The 22,459-nt window shown below is 43.1% G+C and overlaps 1 protein-coding gene across 1 annotated transcript in view; it reads right to left on the bottom strand.

The window, feature by feature from the left end:
• Positions 1-3,019: 3,019 nt before the first annotated feature.
• Positions 3,020-22,459, bottom strand: part of LOC144943386 (cytoplasmic phosphatidylinositol transfer protein 1-like) — an 89,827-nt gene continuing 70,387 nt past the window's right edge. The window contains exons 4-10 of the mRNA XM_078870789.1: positions 15,204-15,292; positions 8,952-8,959; positions 8,756-8,827; positions 6,732-6,827; positions 5,463-5,618; positions 4,631-4,694; positions 3,020-4,068 (exon numbers count right to left, since the gene is read on the bottom strand). Of these exons, the coding sequence (XP_078726915.1) occupies positions 3,800-4,068; positions 4,631-4,694; positions 5,463-5,618; positions 6,732-6,827; positions 8,756-8,827; positions 8,952-8,959; positions 15,204-15,292 (754 nt within the window). The 3' untranslated portion in view covers positions 3,020-3,799. The remainder of the gene's footprint in view (positions 4,069-4,630; positions 4,695-5,462; positions 5,619-6,731; positions 6,828-8,755; positions 8,828-8,951; positions 8,960-15,203; positions 15,293-22,459) is intronic.

Here is a 22,459-nt window from a genome sequence, read left to right as displayed (position 1 = left end):
ATTCAGTTTTCCAAAAAAATTCGACTGACTCTCAAGGCGAATGCATGATCAGATTACTCTCCTGCATTACTTCATGTTTTGACACTGACAGCACAATAATTAGTGTCATAAGTGTTACTTGGGAATCAGAAGGAGACGTTGAATACTGCTACAAAAGCTCACACAGCAACGCGCTTCAGCAGTGGTTGTTCCAATTCAAATTAAATTGTGAGCGACTGTCGTCAGACTGACGTCAGAGATTGCATTCTCAATGGCGCGATAAATTGTGGAGAAGCTGGCAAAGTGGTCAGCAAAGAGGCGAATCGACTTTACAATTCATGCCAGCATCACAATCTTTCAACACATTTGGGTGTAACCATAAATGCAATTCATATCTATATTTAATATAATGACCCACTTCATATAAAGACCATGGTATGCAACCATAAAATGACAGAAATACACAATTTGTAATGTGCATTTTTCTATTCATAAAAAGCTGCAAATTAATATTGTACCTTATTAAATAAAAGCTGAACAATGTGGTTTTAGGACTTATACCATAATGCAATTCACCTTTTATGTATTAACATTTCCAAAAAAGATTTTACTATGCAAGATACATTATGTTCAATAAATATAACGTGTACCACAATACAGAACTCTATGTTTGAACATCAAATTACGCTTCAGTCTGTTGGAAGTGAGGATATTTATAACCCTGCACACATTTTCACAAACCCTCCATTCCTCCAGACCTTGCATGCCCAATACATTTTACCAATCCTCATTCATATACAATGGGGTGGAGTGGAGGTGCAGCTAACGCACTGCTCTCTGAGCCCCTCGACCTCAGGACAATTCCTGCCTTCGGCTAACATAAGTGACTGGGTCGCTCCCTTACCAATCCGCACTGACCAGCATGGTGAAGTAAACAACCCCAATGACCGACACGGTCAGGGGAGGCCTTCCGACGCAAGTGGAGTAAAACACATTTCTGTGGAGGGAGCTGGTAGGAACGTTGGGTTTCTCGGTCAATGGCCAGGGTCAATGGCGGCGTGGTGTATTCCGCAAATATGGCCGACTGTGAGGGCGGGTACAAGCCGGTGTGAGTAGGTTAAACGTTGAGTTTTATAAGGGCACCACGGGGTGACCAGCCCCTCCCCAACCCCCACCCAGCCCCACCCAACCCCTCCCCACCCAGCCCCTCTCCACCCAGCCCCACCCCTCCCATTTTTGGATGCACGACGGACGGACGGATACAATAATCCCCTGTGGGCTGGTGGAACCAGATGGTTCCTACCAGTATTAGTACTGCTATATGCGTACAATGTAAACAAATGAATGTGCGTTTCAATGGTTAATATTTGCAGACAGTTGGCTTAGCATACACCAACAAGTGGTTGTAAACGTCAGAGGGGCAGTGGCATAGCTATCGAGTGTGCAGACGATGCAACTGCACCGGGGCCCACAGGCCGTTGGGCGCCAGGCTACACACAGTTGGGAGCGCCGACACGCAAGGGCTTTATTTATTTATTTCCTTCTTTTCCCAAGGACCATGCCAACTGGCGCTACGCGACTGGCATGTCGGTAGAAAGTCTGGGGGCATATGCACTGCTGAACTCAAGCCTCCGCTCTCAGAAAAGTCAACACAATCAAGCATCGAGCTTTTAGGGCTTCTGCCAGCAGACTGTATCTTGACTGACTCGAGAGCTTGACTGATTCCGTGAAAATGGCGCGTATCACTCGACCAAGGGGGCAGCCACTCTATAGAAGTTGGGGGTGTTCTAATCGGCGAATGGCTGCCTGTTCTTGCCGGGTAGATTACAGATGGGATCTGGCCAGTACACCTCCCTACCCCCATCACTTTCTCACAAGTAGGAATTCTACTGCACTATATATTACATCTTCTTGGTTCTTTCGGTAAAGTCACGTAGAAGGGAAATAATAAAATAATAAAAAGAAAGCATAATGCAATAATATAATTTTTATTTTGTATTTACCTTCTACGTGACTTTACCGAAAGAACCAAGAAGATGAATCCCTGCAGTCACGAAAGCTTTAAATCGATATATATTACATCTCCATTCTTGGCCACTGACTTGAGTATTGAGCTTACTGTTTGAGTGCTGTGTATTTCAAGAGTCCATAATCAGCACAATTCGCATTTGCATCACACATGAATAAGAAAAGATATACGAACTAAAACAAATACCGTTATTTGTCCAAAATTATTCCTCTGTCCCTTCCGAAAGCTGACAAACATTGCCCTTCACAAAAACAAAACAATAACCACCGTGAAATAGTGATCCTCTTGCACTGACCGGGCAATCGTTTGTGTGGCTGTGACTGTCTATTAACACCTCCTCTCCCATGGGGGAATTCATGTCACCTAAACAGCCGATACAGAAGACCAAACGAAAGTGAAAATGATACTGTAATGATACATATTACAGTATAAATACAGGATTGTTACGAAAAATATTCTAAAAGCAGTCACAAACCGACAATGAACACTTTGCTGTAATGTTTAAAACAGTCACTTCTAACATCTATTTATTCTATGATATGACTAGAAGCTCAACACTGGGATGGTGGAACTTTGTTTTTTATATCAAATCGCACTCAAATGTTTTTGACTGCCCCTCATTCTGGATTATTATATAAGGAGGGTAAATAATGTGACTTATTTTCAAAGTATTTGCTTAAGTTGAATAACTTGCCTCTTGGATGTGTCTTCGGGTTGTACTTTGCATTGTACAATATGATGTATGGTGCGCGAAAGAAGTTAAACATACATATCCAAAGTTTGACTCCACGTGCAAAACGTTAGACATCGTACCAAACAATGCACAGTACGACCCGAAAACACATCGGATAACTATTCAGCACAATCATGGTAACCTACACAGCTGTTACTGCGTGATGTGTACTGTGATTTACACATTGATTTTCCAGTAGCATTCTGATTAGCGTTTCTGCCATGACATTGTTTTGATGTAAATATTCATATTTGAGATTCCTAATTTGAAAGGCGCTTTATAAAGCTGATTTTATTATTGTGCATTATTTGACAAAATAATTAATAAATGTGTACATTTTATATCCTACTCACAATGTACATTTTATTATTGTTCATTTTCCAAATTTGCATCGAATAAACATCAGTTGTTTGAGTCAAACAGTGCAATGGAAACTCAGATTTATGAATATAACTTTCCAATGTAAAATATAACAAAAACATGAATTTACGAACTAATGCAGCTCCTGAATCCTTTCTGTTGAAGCAAAAGCGCAAGTACCTCTTTTTTTGGCCACTTTTGGCATACTCCAGAATAAATTATGGCAACAAAAGCACATTGCAACTTCTACATTTGACCACAAAAATACCTCACATCCTGTCAAACGTAATCTAAAACATCTAACTTGTGCAACTACGTGTAGGTGACTATATTGAGTTTTGAGGCCATGGGCCATTGGCACCAGTGTGTGTATTATCCGTGAATATCCCCAGGCAGTGGAGACAGTGGGGGATCCACATTCAGTCAGTGGTGATGGCTCATTTGAGTGTTCCAGCGAAGGTGGTGATGCTGCTGGGTGTGAACCGCAGAAAAAACATCCTCTCTTGGTACGAATCTGCCTCAGATACAAGAAGCAGCAGAGTCATGGTGGGCAGGAAGGTTGTGTTTTTGGCATTGTGTTCTTTTCCGCTGGGCCCCGTTTACAACGCGAGAGTTTCTTCGGATGAGAAATGCTGCCGCACCGCGAGAGGGTGGTGGGCGGTGGTCCTCAGTTTGCCGAGTCAGTTGTCGAGGCTCGGTCAGGGTAGGCTGCTCGGACGGCAGTGACTTTGCGGCAGTGTGAGCGTCTCCGGCGCCGACGTCTTGCGCTGGCGCTCCTTGGGCGGCCCCAGGAAGTCGGGCGGCTCGGAGGTGATGGGCGTAGAGGGGGCGCTAGGCGGCGCGCTGCGTGTGACGGGCTGCACGGCCGGCTCGCAGATGAGAATGACAGGTGGCAGGATGCCCAGCTTCTTGTTGGTCGCCTCCTGCGTGTTGCGCTCATACTCCCGCACCTCCTCCATCGTCATTCCTGCGCAAATGGCGGCATAGCCAGGGCGTAATTTCAGCCAGAGAAATCCAGGACTCCTGCCATACCCCATCAAGTACACCTCTTGCTATGGCAGTGGATAAGAATCACGTGCTACCTTCCAGTCCTCCAGCAACTTGTAAAATATTCAGTGAGATCTTAAGCTCTGGGCATAGCTTTTGAGGAAGCTGGATTGCCTGGAGACAACTCTTTTTTTTATATATATAACAGAACAGTTTAGGGGGAAAATACCCAGTTAATATAGCCAGCAACCTATATCTTAGACCGCTATACACATGCCGAGTAATTGAAGTCTCAAACATGGTCAATTCTGTGCTATCTAACACACATGTGATGCTAATAATGATTATGATTCAGCATCATCCTATACGCCAAAGCCGTTAGACCCGGTGAGTGCATATTTATTTATTTATTTCCAAAAAGTGTATGCCTCTCGGTATCCCTTACACTTGTTTACCACAGGTCTCCCTTGACAAACAGACTTTCAGTCTCAATCGCCTCTCGCCTGCTTATAAACAATGGGGAATTGTGATAGTGTCCTTACCGTACCACTCGTCCACCCACGCGAAGGCCTGCCTGTGTCCGGTCAGGAGCACATCCCTGATGGCCTGCCAGAGTAAAACCCCAGAAAGGTCAGGCAAGAGAAGACAAATGATACAAGGACAGCTTGTCCATGCAGTGTCATGCCTCGCAGGTGCTTTGTGCAATGACACTGCCAGACAGTGTCAGCAGAGGGTGATATGCTCTTACTCATCACAAAACAGCACTACTCTGCCTCAAGAAGCCAACACTCACACTCTGCAAATTACGATAAACCTATTGGACAAGAGCATGCGTGCGGGCTGGCAAGGAGAGCAACAATGCCACACACGAGGTGATTTCCAGACAACAAAAGCCACGATGGTGACAAAGAGATCGGTCCTTACATCACGTACACTGCTTGCCACTTGACCCCCAACTCCAATTAGTCAAACTTCTGGCCAACGATGGTGATACTGTGCTGATGATTCCTAACAAGGTTGAACCCGGTATACAGTTGTCCAATTTCCCTTCTGCTTTATAAAATAAGATGTTCATGATTGACTAGTTTGAGTTGTAATAATAATTATCTATCCAGGAATGCCTTAATGAGTCCTAAGACACTTTTTTTCAGGTAGGCCTTACATTGGGATATTTGGCCATTGCTGTTTTAAATGTGGGAGAAAACTGGAGTACCCAGGCAAAACTCATGTATATGAGGAAGTAACATCATCATCACGGTGATATCTGACGTGTAACAAATATGTTCCGTTGGTAAAAAAAAATAAAAAAAATCTATTCGTATCGCCTGTGTAATGTGTCGATAAAATCAGGAAGTTGGTGACCCTGTGGCTCACCTTGTGAACAAACTGTTCGACTCGAGTCTGGAGCCCCCACACTTCGAACTTGACGGTGACCAGCTTGTAGGAGCACATGACAGGCGTCGTGTCATTCCGCCAGCCCTCCAGCAGCGGCCCGCGGGTCGTACGCGTCGACATGAACCCCCGTAGGTCCTGGCTCGTGTTATGCACAGACAGAGGAGCCCCATAAAAACAATATGAAGTACAATTGGACTACAAAAAGGTGCTTTATTTATGATTCATAAGATTTACAGATCTTTTCCGACACGAGTAGATTGCAGAACCGGCTAGCAGCAACTAACCCTGGACAGTAACGGCACTGATTTACATGTAGCTGAGGAGAACACCACGTGGGTGGGTGAATAGATAGGCTGAACAATGGAAGTCCCCATTTGTATCCCGATTATGCTGTAAGCATTATGAATTGAGAATAAGAATCCATTCAAATCACTGGTACAGCAGTGCAATCGTTTGTGTTAGAGGCCAGCCCATGGAAGCAGCAATCACATAACTACTTCTGAAAACACTTTAAGTAATCTCACATCTGCACATTATTGGGCAGCACTTTTCCAACTGCCCTGGTAGAGAGAGTAACATTTGTCACATGACAGTAAATCGTATTTTAATACTCAGATTTGGATTCCAGCTAATTGAAGTTCAGAACCAAATTCACAGTGGTGTTATTGTAGTGCATTCATTGGTGACAAGGGCTCAGACCATCAACTAACTACACTTGAGAACCCAGTTTAATCAGGGGAAGCTGCCTGGATTTGAACCCAGGTTCTCAGTGGTACCCACTCACCACTTGGATAAGCCACCGCCTTTTTGCTCTTATATTTTGTATGCTAATGTGAATGTAAATAATGTAGTATATTCATGCATTATAAGAGTAATCAATATCAATCAACTAAGAATCGATATTAATCTATACACCTCTAGTCGGCTGGGGGTGGGGGGTTAACCTATGTATTTTAAATACTTTTAACAAAGGTAACCCACGCTCAAGTGCTCATTTCTGTTTGCAGTCTTGCGTCCGTTATGGAAACTTCGCATTCCCATAAGAGGGACAATTGTATTAAGTGAATCACCACTATCGACTTCGACAAAGTATTACTCGCCATATTGACCTCCTGCCAGTTTTAAATGTAGCCGGCATAAAAAGAACCCTGCTATAAAATTTCTACGTGGGCAGATAAAAATGAGCATCGAAAATGAGACCCTAACTTAATGGTCACGCAACACTAGCTTAATTGATTAATATCTCACCTCCGACTCTTTGTAATATCTCTCCGGGATTTCATCATAGGCAATATCCAACGAGCAAACTTCCTTGTCGGCATTGTTTTGTTCGTCAGAGAATATCTGTAACCAAACGGCAAATCCCACAACGACAATTGCGGTAAGACAAGCAAAGTGACCAAAAACAAAACATTGTGCTCGCACCATTCGACAGGCGTGAGATTTAAAGAGAAAATGGGCATCCACTTGAGACTTTGCGAAAACATTCGCAGTGCAGTGGGGACTCACTCGCGCACCATCGGGATCTCAACAATGCCAAGCAAATTTACAACACTCCTAGGCATCACTTGGGCTCTAAACATGTTGGATATCAGCCAAACAAACCTTGCCGTTCGACTTCACACACACAGCACGGTTGAGTGTTCGTGTGCAGCAGTCGTGTAGCTGTTAGCGCACTGCGCTACGAACCTGGGGACCAGAGTTAGATTCCTGCTCACTGCCAACACCAGTGACAATTATTTTAACCAGTGCTGGGCCTCCCCTAGGTCGATTCAGCCTCAAATAAGCACCTGTGCCGTGTTTAAACATCGCCACTGGGGAGACAAAGGCGGCCGGGGGTGGTGCTGGCCACCCACCCCCTCGTGTGCTATGCTGGCCTTCAGAGGTGCTCGCTAACAGCACCTGCCCCAACAGTTTGTTAAGGATTTATGGGTATCTTTGCCTTTGTGCTATAATAATTTCTGTTGGCAGTCCTCCGTTAGTCCTGAGTCAGTTTTGGATACTCCAGAAACAGCGCTCTTGAAGAGGTGGGAGTACCGACATTACGTCCTGTCAATCAAATAACCGTGGTGTACCATTTAGACTGCTGGGTAGAAAGAGGCGGTGGGAGTCAAAAAACTTTCCCATTGTTTAAACTGCTGTGCCAGGAGATCAAATCCAGTGTGCTCACCATTGCACCAAGCAGTATCCGACCAAATTTTGACTTAAAAATTCGTGACTACAGGAATTAATATTCTATGGTTCTTTCGGTATAGTCACGTAGATAGAAAAGTAATAACAATAAAAGAATACAAATAAAAATAAAGTGAATCAAAAATAATAAAAATATCACGGCGTTTTAATCGCGTCGTGATATTCACTTTATTTTCATTTTTATTATTTTATTGTTGTTAATTTTTTCTATCTACGCGACTTTACCGAAAGAACCATAGAATAAGTATACGACCAACTTTACAGCACATGTGTAGGGGTCTTACGGAAGAAATATGTGTCGAGCTGATATGTATGGGATCCTACGGGAAACTAGCACAGTGGGCGGGGCTACGTCAGTGCACGGGCAGGTGCCCTCTACGACGTCCGCGCTTCGGACGTTACGATCCCCCGGGACCCCACCCCTCAGGGAGGGGGATGTATAAAAGGGGAATGTATCGGGGGGCTAGGGAGAGTTGGGTTAGCTAAGAAGAGAAGACGGAAGACGTCCGAGATAGAGCCCTGGTCTCCCCCTGCTACGCCGTCCTTGTCAGGACCGCGCAGGCTCGAGCCAGTGGCGTGGTGCCAGAGCCAGAGCCAGTGTTGGTCTGGACTCTGAGTACCGGGCCCGACTGACCAGTGTCGGGCCAAGATAGCCTCCCCTAGTCCACGAGAGGAGGACTCTGAGGCAGGCTAGGGTTAGCTAGGAGGTGTGTCCTCAGATAGACGGGTGAGGGGGCCGATACCCCCTCAAGTGTGTATGTCACAACGTTTGTTGTAATAAACCTCAGTGTGCCTCAACCCCGGGTGTCGACCTGTATTCGACGGTACTACACATGTAAAAATTGCAGATACAATAGCAGCTTCATTATTGAGGTGACAATGATCATTAATGAGTTGAACAATAAAGTGAAAGCGAGAGGAATTATTTGAATCTTATTCCGGTAAAAGAAATGTTCCGAATTACTTTTCTAATAAAAAAAAATAATGTCTATTGAAACAGTCAATGTTAATGTATTGTCCGCAATGATCTAAAGTGAAATTAAATGCTGTGTTCACTGGGAAGGTCTCGTGAAACTCACGTGATCGTTCGATCCATTGTTGTCTTCGTACTTTGTTTTAATGTAAATGGAGAACTTGGGAAGGAAAGAGCACTGAGACACCACAAACACACAACTGCATTGGCACCATAATAACGGAGAGCTCCAATAACTTTTGAAACACATTTATGAGCTTTCAGTGGGCAGTTGTATTGAAAACGTTACGAATTAATCTTACCGTATATTCTGGCGAGAGTGATGATATTTAGTGGAGTTCAGAGAAAAAAACACAATGAGAAAACAATATTATTAACCATGCCGATTTATCACAAAGGCAGTAATATGCAGGCGTCAACAGTGATGTAATGATCAAAACACAAAACAGAATCGAATTCAACAATTTCTTCCAAATTGCCTAGAACTTATTATAGCACAATTACCAGGTATGTCTGAAAACAAAGTCTGTAAATTGATGGCAATTCAGTTAAGCTCACTGTACACCAACACCTCATGCATCTGGCATCCAAATTACAAATGAAAAACACGCGATTGCAGCACTGGGGTTGTGATGGTCTGCTTGTCCGGGTAATGTTGAAGTGTTCACAACTACAGGGGCTTGTGTTTGTTCCGATAGACGTAGACCTTGTGGCCTTGGTGTATTATAAATATCATCATCAGCCATGGTCTATCCACTGCTGAATAAAGGCTTGCCTACTTTCTCTCCTCCTTTGGCTTCCATGCTGTCCATGACAAGCACCCTTTCTAGCCATGATGTGTCCTGCCCAGTCCCACGATTGTTGACAATTATTACAAATGTTTTAATTGTTTGTGCCCTGATCCAAGAGCTCCTCTTCCTGTCTCTCAGTGTAATCGTCCGATTCATGTTACAGCTACGAATTGTAAAACGTTATTCGCCAGCCACATCAAGCAATGTGGTTCCTTTCATAGTCAAATACGTCCATATTAGAGTTTTTTGGGGTTAGATCGCGTAAATATATAAATGTGTCGTTAAAACCCACCACCACCCGACACAGCCAACTCGTAAGGGTTGTCACGTAAACAGAACGTGCCAATTCGTCACTAGTACAGCACTAACCGGTGTGTTGGAGAGTCAAGCCACAACATTTACAAACTAAGTACGACGTTTATCCAGTAATTACAACTAGCTTCATCAGGCGACAGACATTTGTGGAGAAGTCCACCTGTTCCGTTCCTTATGTAGAGGCGTAGATGTGTTGACCACCCGTCTACGCTCTTGCACAATGTGGGGGGGGGGATTACTGAGGCAATGTACATGATGCATGTGCATTATGCGAGCCCTTTGAACTTGTCCTTCCAGTTTATTGTGTTCATTAAAATGATGATTCGCTTCCACGCAGCACTAAGACGGTAGCTATCCCAACGGTTAAAGTTATTTTTGATTTCTTTAAATTTCCATATATTCTCTAATTAGTCTTGGCCAGTAGTAGCTAGTTTTGCACCAAACTTCAACATTATCAAAATCAATAGAGTGTCCTTGTTGGCACGATTGTTCGGCTACTGCTTACAATTGCTTTGGGAGAATTTAATATTTCTCTGTTCTTTTAGTCTCGTGCTGATCATTCGTCCTATTTGCCCAACATAACATTTACCACACGTGCAGTTAATCCTGTGGTTTTGATGCCCTTGGTTTGATCAGGTACTGCTTTTCCTTGGGAATTGATGACTTGGCAATGATTGCCGTCATTTTACGTTCCAATGTGCTGGTTGGGTCTCGTTTAATTTTAAGGTAGCTACCTTCATCGAGTAAATCTTGTATTTTATTATCATAGTCCTCACGGGGCATCAAAACCACCAAGAGTTTATGGGCTACCAAAAATTAACAAACCTTATGTCCCATTCAGACCCATAGTTCGTACAATAGGCTCTGCCACGTACAAATTAGCACAATACGTAACCAAACAGATACAGCACTACATCGGTAGGACCTCTTCGTTCATCAAAAACTCTGAACATCTCGTAAATATAATTAAAGATATTAAGTTTAATCCTAATAATATTCTCGTAAGTTTTGATGTGACCTCTCTGTTCACGAGGGTTCTGGTCAATGAGTCAATTAAATTACTCGACACTCTGGTAACGAACAAAGGTTTAGCCAAAGACATCCCAAGACTAGCTGAACACTGTCTAAAGAACACCTACTTCTTGTGGCAAGGTGACTTCTATAAACAAAAGGAAGGAGCAGCAATGGGCTCTCCTTTTTAAATCCTTTATATTAAGTTCACTTGCTTGCTTGCTTGCGCGCTTACGACCGTGCAAATCTTTCGGTCGTTTTTTAACCCACTTCCCGTGATCCAATTTTTCCAAAATGTTACACTTTTTAGGGAATTTTTTTTAATATTTAATTACCAATTGCTTAATGGTGGCAGGCAATCATCTGACCCATAGGTGGCAGCCATCTCAAGCCAGAGGACGAGAGGAATCTAGCCGCCACGCATATAAAGGATTTATAGTGAAAAACTTTGTTTTTACGGGTTAATTTTTTCTCCTGTGATAGCGAATTTGTACATGGAAGATTCTGAAACAAAAGCAATAGCTTCAAGCACACTAAAACCATCTGCTTGGTTTAGATATGTGGATGACACATAGGTGGTCTGGCCACACGGCAAACATACACTGAACGCATTTCTAAATAATTTCAACTCGCAAAAACCATCCATCCATTTCACCATGGAAGTGGAAGTTGACAGAACTCTACCATTTCTGGATATTCTGCTCGGACGGGGTAGAAATGGTAAAATAACACAGCGTTTACTGAAAGAAAACACAAACTGACGCATATCTGAATCCAGTCACACCATCACCCCGCACAGAAATCTGCTCTTATCAAGACGCTCATTCATCGGGCTAAGAAAGTGTCAGATGGTGACAGTCTGAGAAGTGAAATCAAACATGTTATAGAAGCGCTGCAAATGAACTCTTACAATGATGCACAAATCAAATGGGCATTGAATACCATTAAATACCAAAACCAAATCAAATAACAAGAGCATTGTAATTAAAACGATCAAAATGCCGTATATTGCGGGAGTAACTGATAAACTAGCCAGATCTTCTTGGTTCTTTCGGTAAAGTCACGTATAAGGGAAGTAATAAAATAATAAAAATAAAACATAATAAAAAAATTCTCACGACGTTTCGGCCACAACGCAAGGACGGCTGCTTGTTTTATTTTTATTATTTTATTACTTCCCTTCTACGTGACTTTACCGAAAGAACCAAGAAGATGAATCCCTGCAGTCACGAAAGCTTTAAGTCGAAATTTAAACTAGCCAGATGTTTGAAACAACAAAACATCCGAGTCAGATTTGGCACGGTACATAAAATACAGAATTTAATATCTGGTACAAAAGATGTATTACCGAAGCTATCAACAGAAGGTGTGTACAGGATTAACTGCACGTGTGGTAAATGTTATGTTGGGCAAACAGGACGAATGATCAGCACGAGACAAAAAGAACATCAGAAAAATATTAAATTATCCCAAATGCAACTGTCAGCAGCAGCAGAACACGCGTGCCAACAAGGACGATCAATTGATTTTGATGATGTTGAAGTTCTGTGCAAAACTAGCAACTACTGGCCAAGACTAATTAGAGAATCTATCGAAATTGAAAAAAATCAAAATAACTTTAACGTTCTGATAGCTACCGTCTTAGTGCTGCGTGGAAGTGAATACTCGAATTATACATTATTTAAATGCATGCCTATAATGGGCAGCGTATTTCAATAGGGATTACCGTTGGTAGGGATATTTTAATAAACACAATAGACAGGAAGGATAAGTTAAAAGGGCTCGCATAATTCACATGCATGAATAGTACGTTCCCTCAGTAAGCCCCCCCCCCCCTCACATTATGCAAGAGCGCAGAAATGTGGTCAATACATCTACGCCTCTATATAAGAAACGAAACAGTAAGATTTCTCCACAAATCTGTCTGTCGCCTGATGAAGCTAGGTGTAATTACTGGCGAAACGTCGTACTCAGTGTGTAAATGTTGTGGCTTGACTCTCCAACACAGCGGTTAGTGCTGTACTAGTGACGAATTGGCACGTTCTGTTTACGTGACAACCCTTACGAGTTGGTCGTGTCAGGTGGTGGTGGGTTTTAACGACACATTTATATATTTACGCGATCTAACCGAAAGAAACCTCTATTGTGGATTATATTGGTGGCGAAAGCCTACGTGTTAAACAGTCAAATACGTGTTTCCGTAAGCACTCCATTTGCTCTTGCTTGCCTCTATTTCATCATTTTGATCCATAACTGCTTCAATAATTTGCCTCGGTATAAACATTCACCTTGGAGAAGCCCAGGTGGCTCAAGACTCGAAGCACGAAGCTGAACGGCTGAGATTCTGGATCAGAATTTGGCTAGCTACCCATGATAAAAATTAGGTTCTCAAGTGTATTGAGTTTATGTACGTATGTTGAACTTCATTTAGTCTGTACATAGCCAACCGTGCTAATTGGATGTGCGGGGGAAGAACAATAAACAAAACACAAATATCAGTGGTAAGGAAATTAGCTTTTAATTTAGATTTGAAAGCACATAGCTCCAGTGGCTTCCTAATACTGTATAGTCTAGGTACGTCCACCCATCATGTAAAGTTTTCAATTGCACTTTATTCGGCTAAGTTTACGCTCTGACCATCATGTAACAATCTCATAGATTGTGGAAAAGTGCACCCCCTATAAAAGGCTAAAAATGTAACTTCAGGAATTTTTGTAGGGATCTTGTGAAAATTCTCTGCCACAGGCCATTATCTTCCACATTTGACTGCTATGTGAGATTTCCACATGGATTCTTAGTCTCGTGACATGATGCTAATTTCAGCATTGTAACACGCTTGAACTCCCAGCTGCTCAGAACAAGCCCCATGAGCATTCCATCAAAGCCTGGCCATGCTTCAAGAATGGCACCTTGAAGCCAGGCAGCATCTCACTCAAGGCCCACCTTCCTGACGGCTGAGCCCACATTAGGGCGATTGGTGCCAACAATAGAATTGCGTGCAACCCACGCACCCTAGAGGCACCGTGGAGTAAAATCACAAATTCCATTTCCTTGCGCACGCACACGCATGTGTGTTTCCACTCCACCCCATATGGCGTTAAAATAACAAAAACACAAACGCATTGATCCTGCTGCCGAGTCTAAAAAGCCAAATGCCGCTACACCTTTCCTCAATCCGAATACAACTGACATCAGTGACCAGGTCTGCTACAGCTTCATGACTTTTTGTCAGCGACTGCCTTGGAAGTCATCATTATGAGCCATGATTTATCCACTGCTGAATGAAAACCTCCCAAAGCCGCCACCACCTCCCATTGGATTTCACAGCTCCACCTCCCCAGTGGACGTCCTCTCGGATGTGTTAAATTCCTTGGCTGCCACTCCATTATTATTCTTGGCCATCATCTTTGAGCGACACATCCTGCCCAAAAAGCCAATTGCTTTTCTTAACAGTTTGAATGATCTCATTAACGCATGCGCTTTCTCTAAGAATTGGAAATTGATATTGTTAATGCACAGTCCTTGCTGTATATTTTGTTTAACCAGGTGAGAACTCAAGAGATCAGAATGATCTAATTTACAAAAGTGTCCAGGGTCACCAAAGTCATCAAAGCAAAACAAAAGTAAAGTCACGTAGAACGGAAATAATAAAATAATAAAAATAAAACATAATAAAATGCAATTCTCACGACGTTTCGGCCACAACGCAAGCAGCCGTCCTCAGGTGAAGAACAGGTCTGTCGGAAAGACAGCGTCTGAATGAACACCACTAAGCTTGGCAGCGTATATTTAAGCTGGGTTAGGGGAGGAAGGGCGCCTTGACAAATGCATTTGCATATCAACAGAGGAATTTAGCATATTTATGGAAAATGAAGATATGGGAGTAGTCACTACTTACGCATTCTACAAGTAGTGACTAATCCCATATCTGCATTTTCATTCAGACGCTGTCTTTCTGACAGACCTGTTCTTCACCTGAGGACGGCTGCTTGCGTTGTGGCCGAAACGTCGTGAGAATTGCATTCTATTATGTTTTATTTTAATTTTTTTTATTATTTCCCTTCTACGTGACTTTACCGAAAGAACCAAGAAGATGAATCCCAGCAGTCACGAAAGCTTTAAATCGAAAAATAAAAGTAAAGCACAGCAATTGAGAAAATATATAATCAGGGAAAAAACAACTGTCACATGAAAAATATAATTTATTGCAAAAACCTAAATGAATGTTAAATAATACATTCCCTGTAGCATAAGACGGCTCGGGCAGATTATCTTTAGACTGACCGTGGTACAATTACAATGAAGTAAGATAAACATTAAACAGATATCGGATGACACTTGTACTGATATGGGGGCTTCCACTGCAACGCTGAATCCTTGCAGCACTCGTGGCAAAAGCTTTCTGGGCACGACGGGTAGGCTCCCAGGGACACGCACCTGTGATCGTGTATGGGTAGTAGTTCCATGCCTTCTCCGTGATGTAGAAAATCCGAGGAACGACCACCTTAGCCCAGCTCGGCAACTTACTGTGAAGGGACAACATCGGGCGTGATTGTGTGTTGGCGTGTGTGTGTGTGTGATGGGAGAGAGGGAGAAGCGAGAGTGTCGTGGTTAGCCTACAATGCTACAAACACGACAAACTAAGTTAAATTCTCACTCATAGAAAACAAAATTAACAATATCTGAAGCGATCTTGGTTCTTCCCAAGGTCGAATCTGTCTTAAATTAGGAGCTGCACAAACATCACCACTGGAGAAACAGAGTTGGCCAGACATGGTGCTGCCTCACCACCCCCTGGTGCCCTGTTCCGGGCTTAACAGGTACTCGTGAACAGCACTTGCCCCAACAATCTGTATGGCTACAGGGGGAATTTGCTCTTTGTCTTTGTGTGTGGGGGTAGGGGGAGAAAGAGAAGGGGATGTGATTTCGAATTTTTTTATTGGGGTTAATTTTATGTTCTAGAGCAGAGCACACTGTGCTGCATTTAAATGTGACTGTGTAAAATAAACACTGCTAATTTTATTTGAAGTGACCTGAAACATAATTGACAGCATCACACGAATCAATATTTGGCGTGGCATTGCTAATGGTGCGCAGAGAATGTTATTGTTGTCAAATATAGTTAACTCAAATGAGAAATACACACATATACCCATCCACTGCACCTAAATATTATCTTCATTTTATCACAATAGCACACTACTCAATAAAACAGTGACGTTGTGCTGACATGATTAAGTAAAACTGTAAATATAAACGTACCTACAAAATAGCCCATAAATAATCAGGCATTCGGAATCATCTTTAAAACGGCAGTGCGCACAGACAGGCACGATATGTTGACCTCTGCACCCTCCACACCACATCAACTCGAGGGCATGGCCGTGAGTAAAGATATTGCATTCAATAACTCAGGGGGGGGGGGGGGGTGCTCCATGCAGTCAATGTTAAACAAACTACAAACAAATGTTAAACGATTTCGATTTAAAGCTTTCGTGACTGCAGGGATTCATCTTCTTGGTTCTTTCGGTAAAGTCATGTAGAAGGGAAGTAATAAAATAATAAAAATAAAACATTATAAAATGAAATAATTCTCACGACGTTTCGGCCACAACGCAAGCAGCCGTCCTCAGGTGAAGAATGAGACACTACCAAGCTAGGAGCTTATATATAAACTAGGTTGGAGGTGGAAGAGCGCCTTAACAAAAAGAATGTGCATATGAAGAGGAATTTAGCATATTCATGGAAAATGCGTAGGAGGTGGGCGGGGGGGGGGGGTTTCAAAGTCATATTATGCCCATGCATTATGCAGGATCAGCAGCACCAAGGGGGGGTGCAGGGAGTAGCATTAACAAAGGAAAGGAATGTTATTGATATGTATGTTATTGTCGACAAAGGCAATGCCACTGTCATCATGGACAAAATAGAATACAACAACAAAATTCAAGAACTACTCAACGATGGCAGCTATACAAAAATAAAAAGAGACCCCACCAACAGCCTCGTCACTAAAACCAACAAAATCATTTCTGATTCAACCGCATTATTTGATCAGACCAAACAGTTCTCGTTGAAACCTTCTGCAGCCAGGCCACCAAGATTATACGGCTTGCCAAAGATACATAAAGAAGATACACCTCTTCGTCCCATTGTCTCTACTATCAACTCCCCCACCTATAAATTGGCTCGTTTTTTGTCTGAAATCCTACGGCCTTTCACTGGAAAAACCACCTCTGCAGTACTAAACTCTACTGACCTGGTATCGACAATCAAGGGGATTGCCCTGTCCCCAGACGACCTGCTTGTCAGTTTTGATGTGGTTTCCTTATTCACCAAGGTTCCTGTACCTGACACCATCGCAATCATTGAAGACTTAGTTCATCAAGGACTGAATGCTGGGGTACCCCCCCTGGTGAGACACTGCTTAACCAATACATACTTCACTTGGAATGAAACTTTCTACAAGCAAATTGAGGGCACCCCAATGGGCTCCCCCCTATCTCCGGTTGTAGCCAACATCTTCATGGAGAAATTTGAGACGGACGCCATCCAGACTGCCACTCTACGCCCGACATTATGGAAGAGGTACGTAGACGACACTTTTGTCATCTGGCCACATGGCCGGCCTGCTCTAGACCAATTTCTCGACCACATCAATTCCATACACCCAGCCATCAGATTCACCATCGAAGTCGAAAATGATGGCAAGCTACCCTTTTTGGATGTCCTAATCAAAAGGAGACCTGATGGTTCAATGAGCCACTCTGTCTACAGGAAAGCCACCCATACGGATGCTTATCTAAAACCGGATTCCCACCACCATCCATCCCAGAAGAATTCTCTCATCAAGACTCTATATCATAGAGCCCAATGCATCTCCGACCATGAACACATTTCCAGTGAACTCAAACACGTACGCCAAGCTCTTAAGGCTAATGGTTACTCCGACTACACAATCCGCAAAGCCATCACTCCAACCATCAAGAAGGATCCTGTTGAGGAGCCTTTCAAGACCATCACCTTACCCTACATTGCTGGGGTCACAAAAAAGATCTCCAAAATCCTGATTAAACACAAGATCCAGGTCCGATTCAACACAGTACATAAAATCCGTGATCTGGTACCGTCTGTAAAATATGTGGTTCCAGACATACAGTACCCTGGTGTCTACAAACTAAGTTGCCTCTGTGGTAGCAGTTACATTGGGGAAACCAAACGACATGTCTCGGACCGCATCCGTGAACATAAAGCTGACCTGAAACACGGTAGGACAAACACCTCAGCCGTGGCAGATCACTGTTACAACTCAGTGGGCTCACATGACATTGACTTCTCCAAGACAGAGGTTCTCTGCAGGCCATCTGGCTATCATGAGAGATTCGTTCATGAGGCGATCCACATATACAAACACAGAGACAATTTTAACCGAGAGGATGGATTCTGGCTTAGCAATCATTGGAAGGACGTAATAAACCATTTCGATACACATTAGGGTGGGTAGAATAATACATAGTGTTATGTTGAAATGTATAAGGTATAGGGTGGTTTATAGTAATACAGTATATAATTTAATGTTGGGTTTATCTATGGCAGTATATAGTACGGTATATGCTCGTGTGATGTAAGAGAATAAAGTTTAGATGCAAGCATATTATATAATTTTTACGACGTAGAATTGTAATGTTTTACTTGCTGTTAGTAACTCAGCTTATTGTAGAGTATAGTAATTATACTGATGGTGCTATGCAGTTTATACTTTAGTTTTTTTATGTAGTTTATACTTTAGTTTTCTACGTGGTTGTTTAGTAACTGCAGCTACATATCAATAACATTCCTTTCCTTTGTTAATGCTACTCCCTGCACCCCCCCTTGGTGCTGCTGATCCTGCATAATGCATGGGCATAATAGGACTTTGAAACCCCCCCCCCCCCCGCCCACCTCCTACGCATTTACCATGAATATGCTAAATTCCTCTTCATATGCACATTCTTTTTGTTAAGGCGCTCTTCCACCTCCAACCTAGTTTATATATAAGCTCCTAGCTTGGTAGTGTCTCATTCTACACCTGAGGACGGCTGCTTGCGTTGTGGCCGAAACGTCGTGAGAATTATTTCATTTTATTATGTTTTATTTTTATTATTTTATTACTTCCCTTCTACGTGACTTTACCGAAAGAACCAAAAAAATGTTAAACGCTCAGCAAGATGAGCGACAATGTGATCTGCTTTTGTCCATCATGGATTCTGCTCAGGCTCTCACCCCCTGCATATGATGAAAGGCTGGGATGCCCATTAATCAATACTTCATTCTGTACCGTCATATTTTTATTTCAATCTCGGGGGGGGGGAGCTGAAGGGAGCTGAGCCCCCCTTGCCAAAGACTAAACCACATTTGACTGAGGTTAGCTCTCCTAGCCCACAACTTCTCTCCCGGATTTCAGCCATTGGGGATAACTTCAAAGGGAATCGAGAGACCCAAATCGGAGCAGGCGCTGGCACCAGTTCCTGGTCGCAGCCGAACCCTGGGCACACATTCGCTCCTCGTTTGCGAAGCGATCATCACATTTTATAGGTCAGGTTTAACGGCAGTTTCGCGAGGGTGGGCGGGAGCACATTGAGCGAGCAGATGGGGAGCGTGGGTGGTTATGCGAGCCGAGCGTTTACGGGAGTAAAAACAACTCAGCGCATCGCACATTCGCAACTCAATCTGATTAGTGGCGGTGGCAACGATGAATGGCGTCTGCTACAAGTGACAACTATGGACAGGCTGCGCAATTCAGAATGTGACGTGGATTTTAAAACAAGATATTCATATGCGTGGATTCTGCAGTGCTTTCAACATGTGTTTGTCCTACACAGGTGTTTATTTGCAACGAATTAATATCGCCGGGTTTTGGGAAAGGCTTGGATCAATTTGGCCAGTTTTAAATACGAATGGCATGGATAATACTACGAGTTATCATGCCCGTATCTTGCCAACAAACACACAGCCCGAGAGACGGATAGAGCTAATGCATGAACGCTTTCAACCCGAGTTGTAAAGTGTTAAACAAGAGTTGTAAATAATAATATAACACGACTTGTTTTCAGCAGTTCTTCAATTAGATTTTTATGCAAAACTACCTCAAGTGTATTTTAGGTAACTGGTAGAAAATAACTCTGCCTTTATAGTTCTTTTTGTAGACGTCTCAACGGAATACAAATGGCAATTAGCAAGGATACCGAGAAGCTGTGATTTCTCCAGCACACTGTACCACGAATAAGTTCCATATGCAAATTTGTCCTGACCAAATCCATTATATTCTAAATGTATTCTCATTTCCTGAACAAAGATTCCATTATAATAATCATTTGAAACATCTTGTACTCTAACGTAACTTCGTTTCACACTAAGTGGATGATGAGACAAAATTAACTTTCAGTGACCAGGTGTCAATATCTACCACATAGCCTATTGTGACCATTTGAAAACATCATGATCGAGGATATCACATGCTGAAATTATTTGTAGTACAAATACAGAAAATACATCTGTGAAAATTAAGAATAGTCATATAAGTTGTACCATTACCATAGGCGGATTAGTTAAGGATGTGTTTTTGTTATTCTGCGATAAATGAATGGAAGTGTCTCTCGTGGCGACGTGGGAACGTAAATACTGGAGGGACATTTTGAAAAGAGTTGTAGCAGTGATCAAGTTCTTGGGTGAAAGAGGACTTGCGTTTAGGGGAGATGATTAATGGTTTGGGTCAACCCATAACGGTAATTTCCTTGACATCCTAGAATTGCTATCACAATTTGACCCATTCTTAGCTGAACATATTAAAAAGTTTGGCAGAAAAGGAAGAGGCACAATGTCCTATTTGTCATCGACAATATGTGAAGACCTCATTGAGCTAGTGGGTCGGAAAACTCACCAAACAATAGCAGATGAGATTCGGGACGCCAAATATTTTTCAATAATTGTTGACTCCACCCCAGACCTGTCACATGTGGACCAACTGACGTTCATATTCTGGTTTGTTAACAGCAGCGGGAATGTGGTGGAGCGATTCCTGGGCTTCCAGCCAATTGAGAGCCACACTGGTAAAAGTTTAGCAGACTGTGTGACTTTGATGGTGGAGGGCCTTGGGTTGGACCTCTCAAACTGTAGAGGTCAGTCATATGACAATGTAAGCAACATGTCAGGAAAATACAATGAGCTACAGGCCCACCTTAAAAAAAACCTCTGATAGAATATGTGCCTTGTGCAGTGCATTCATTTAACTTAGTTGGTGTTAACATCTTAGACGGCAGTAGCCCAGAGGCTGACGAGTTTTTTTTACATGTTGCAGTCACTGTACACGTTTTGCTCTTCATCCACACAGAGATGGGGGAAAGTCTTTCAGAAGACAGATGTCGGACTGGCATTAAAATCGCTGTCCAGTACTCGGTGGAGTGCTCGGGCAGAGTCAACCAAGGCACTGTGGAGCAATTACACCCACATTAGAGAGGCCTTCGGTGGTATGTGCAACGATGATAATGAGAAAAGAGATACTCGAATTGAGGCCGCTGGACTGTGTGCTAAATTGGACACCTTAGAGATGGTGTTCATGACACATTTCTGGGACGTCATACTTGACCGGTTCCACGCTACAAGCATGCACCTACAGACAAGTGACATTGACATCTCTGTAGCAGCACAGCTTTTGTCTTCGTTGAGGGATTTTGAGGTGGGACAGCGAGACCAGTTTGAGGCTTTTGAAAGGGCAGCCTTAAATGTGACAGGTGTCTCTCAGTCATACAAGCACGCTCTTCAGCGAAAGAGGAAATGCAAAACATTTGCAGATGAGAGCTCAGAGCCAGGTTTGACACTTGAGGGGAGGGAGAAATTCAAAATAAAAACATTATATGTGGTCATTGATAAGCTGGTGGCATGCCTTGAACATAGCTTGGGCGCTAACAAGCATTTGACCAGTTTCTTTGGAGTTCTGTTTATGTCAGATCAGGTGTCTAACATTGAGGTCAGTGGAAAATGTAATTGCACTCTCCGCTGCATATCCATCAGACCTGGACATAAGCTTTGCCAATGAACTCATCCAATTCAAGTCTTTCATGTCTGACTGAGGGTGGAAAGTGCCCGACTAAATTGCTTGAGACGTTGCAGGCACTTCATCTGCAGCCAATGTTCCCCAATGTTTTCGTGGCACTTCGGATTTTTCTATCTTTGCCAGTGACAAACTCCGAGGGTGAGCGCACATTTTCCCTTTTAGGCAGAATAAAAAATTAGCTACGGAGAAGCATGTGCCAAACACGTCTCAGCTCATTGTCACTTATGTTAAGTCAGACTTTGTCAGACATCTAGATTTTGACGATCTAGTGGATGAATTTGCAAGGAGGAAGGCAAGAAATACACCAATATAGGAATGCGGGGGGGGGTCCTCCAAAAGACATGTGCCCAGGGGCCTCATGGGACCATGATCCGGCCCTGCATAGGGGGTGCGGGTAGCCCGGGGAAAATCGCAACGTGTGGGCCTTCAAACTAAACTGGAAGTATTACATTGACACCGTAATGTCGAAGCACGGGCTGGCCCCCCAAAGTGCAGGCCTCGAGGCGGTCGCCCCGATTCGCCATACCCCAGGGACGGCTCTGCAAGTTATGCCACTGGGTCCGCCCCGATCAATTGTCGTGCATGGTTAGTGTCTTGCACGAGG

The sequence above is a fragment of the Lampetra fluviatilis genome, chromosome 1 (assembly GCF_964198595.1).
Source record: "Lampetra fluviatilis chromosome 1, kcLamFluv1.1, whole genome shotgun sequence".
Classification (NCBI taxonomy): Eukaryota; Metazoa; Chordata; class Hyperoartia; order Petromyzontiformes; family Petromyzontidae; genus Lampetra; species Lampetra fluviatilis.
The sequence above is the reverse complement of the archived record's forward strand: the minus strand, read 5'-3'. Positions and strand labels throughout refer to the sequence as shown.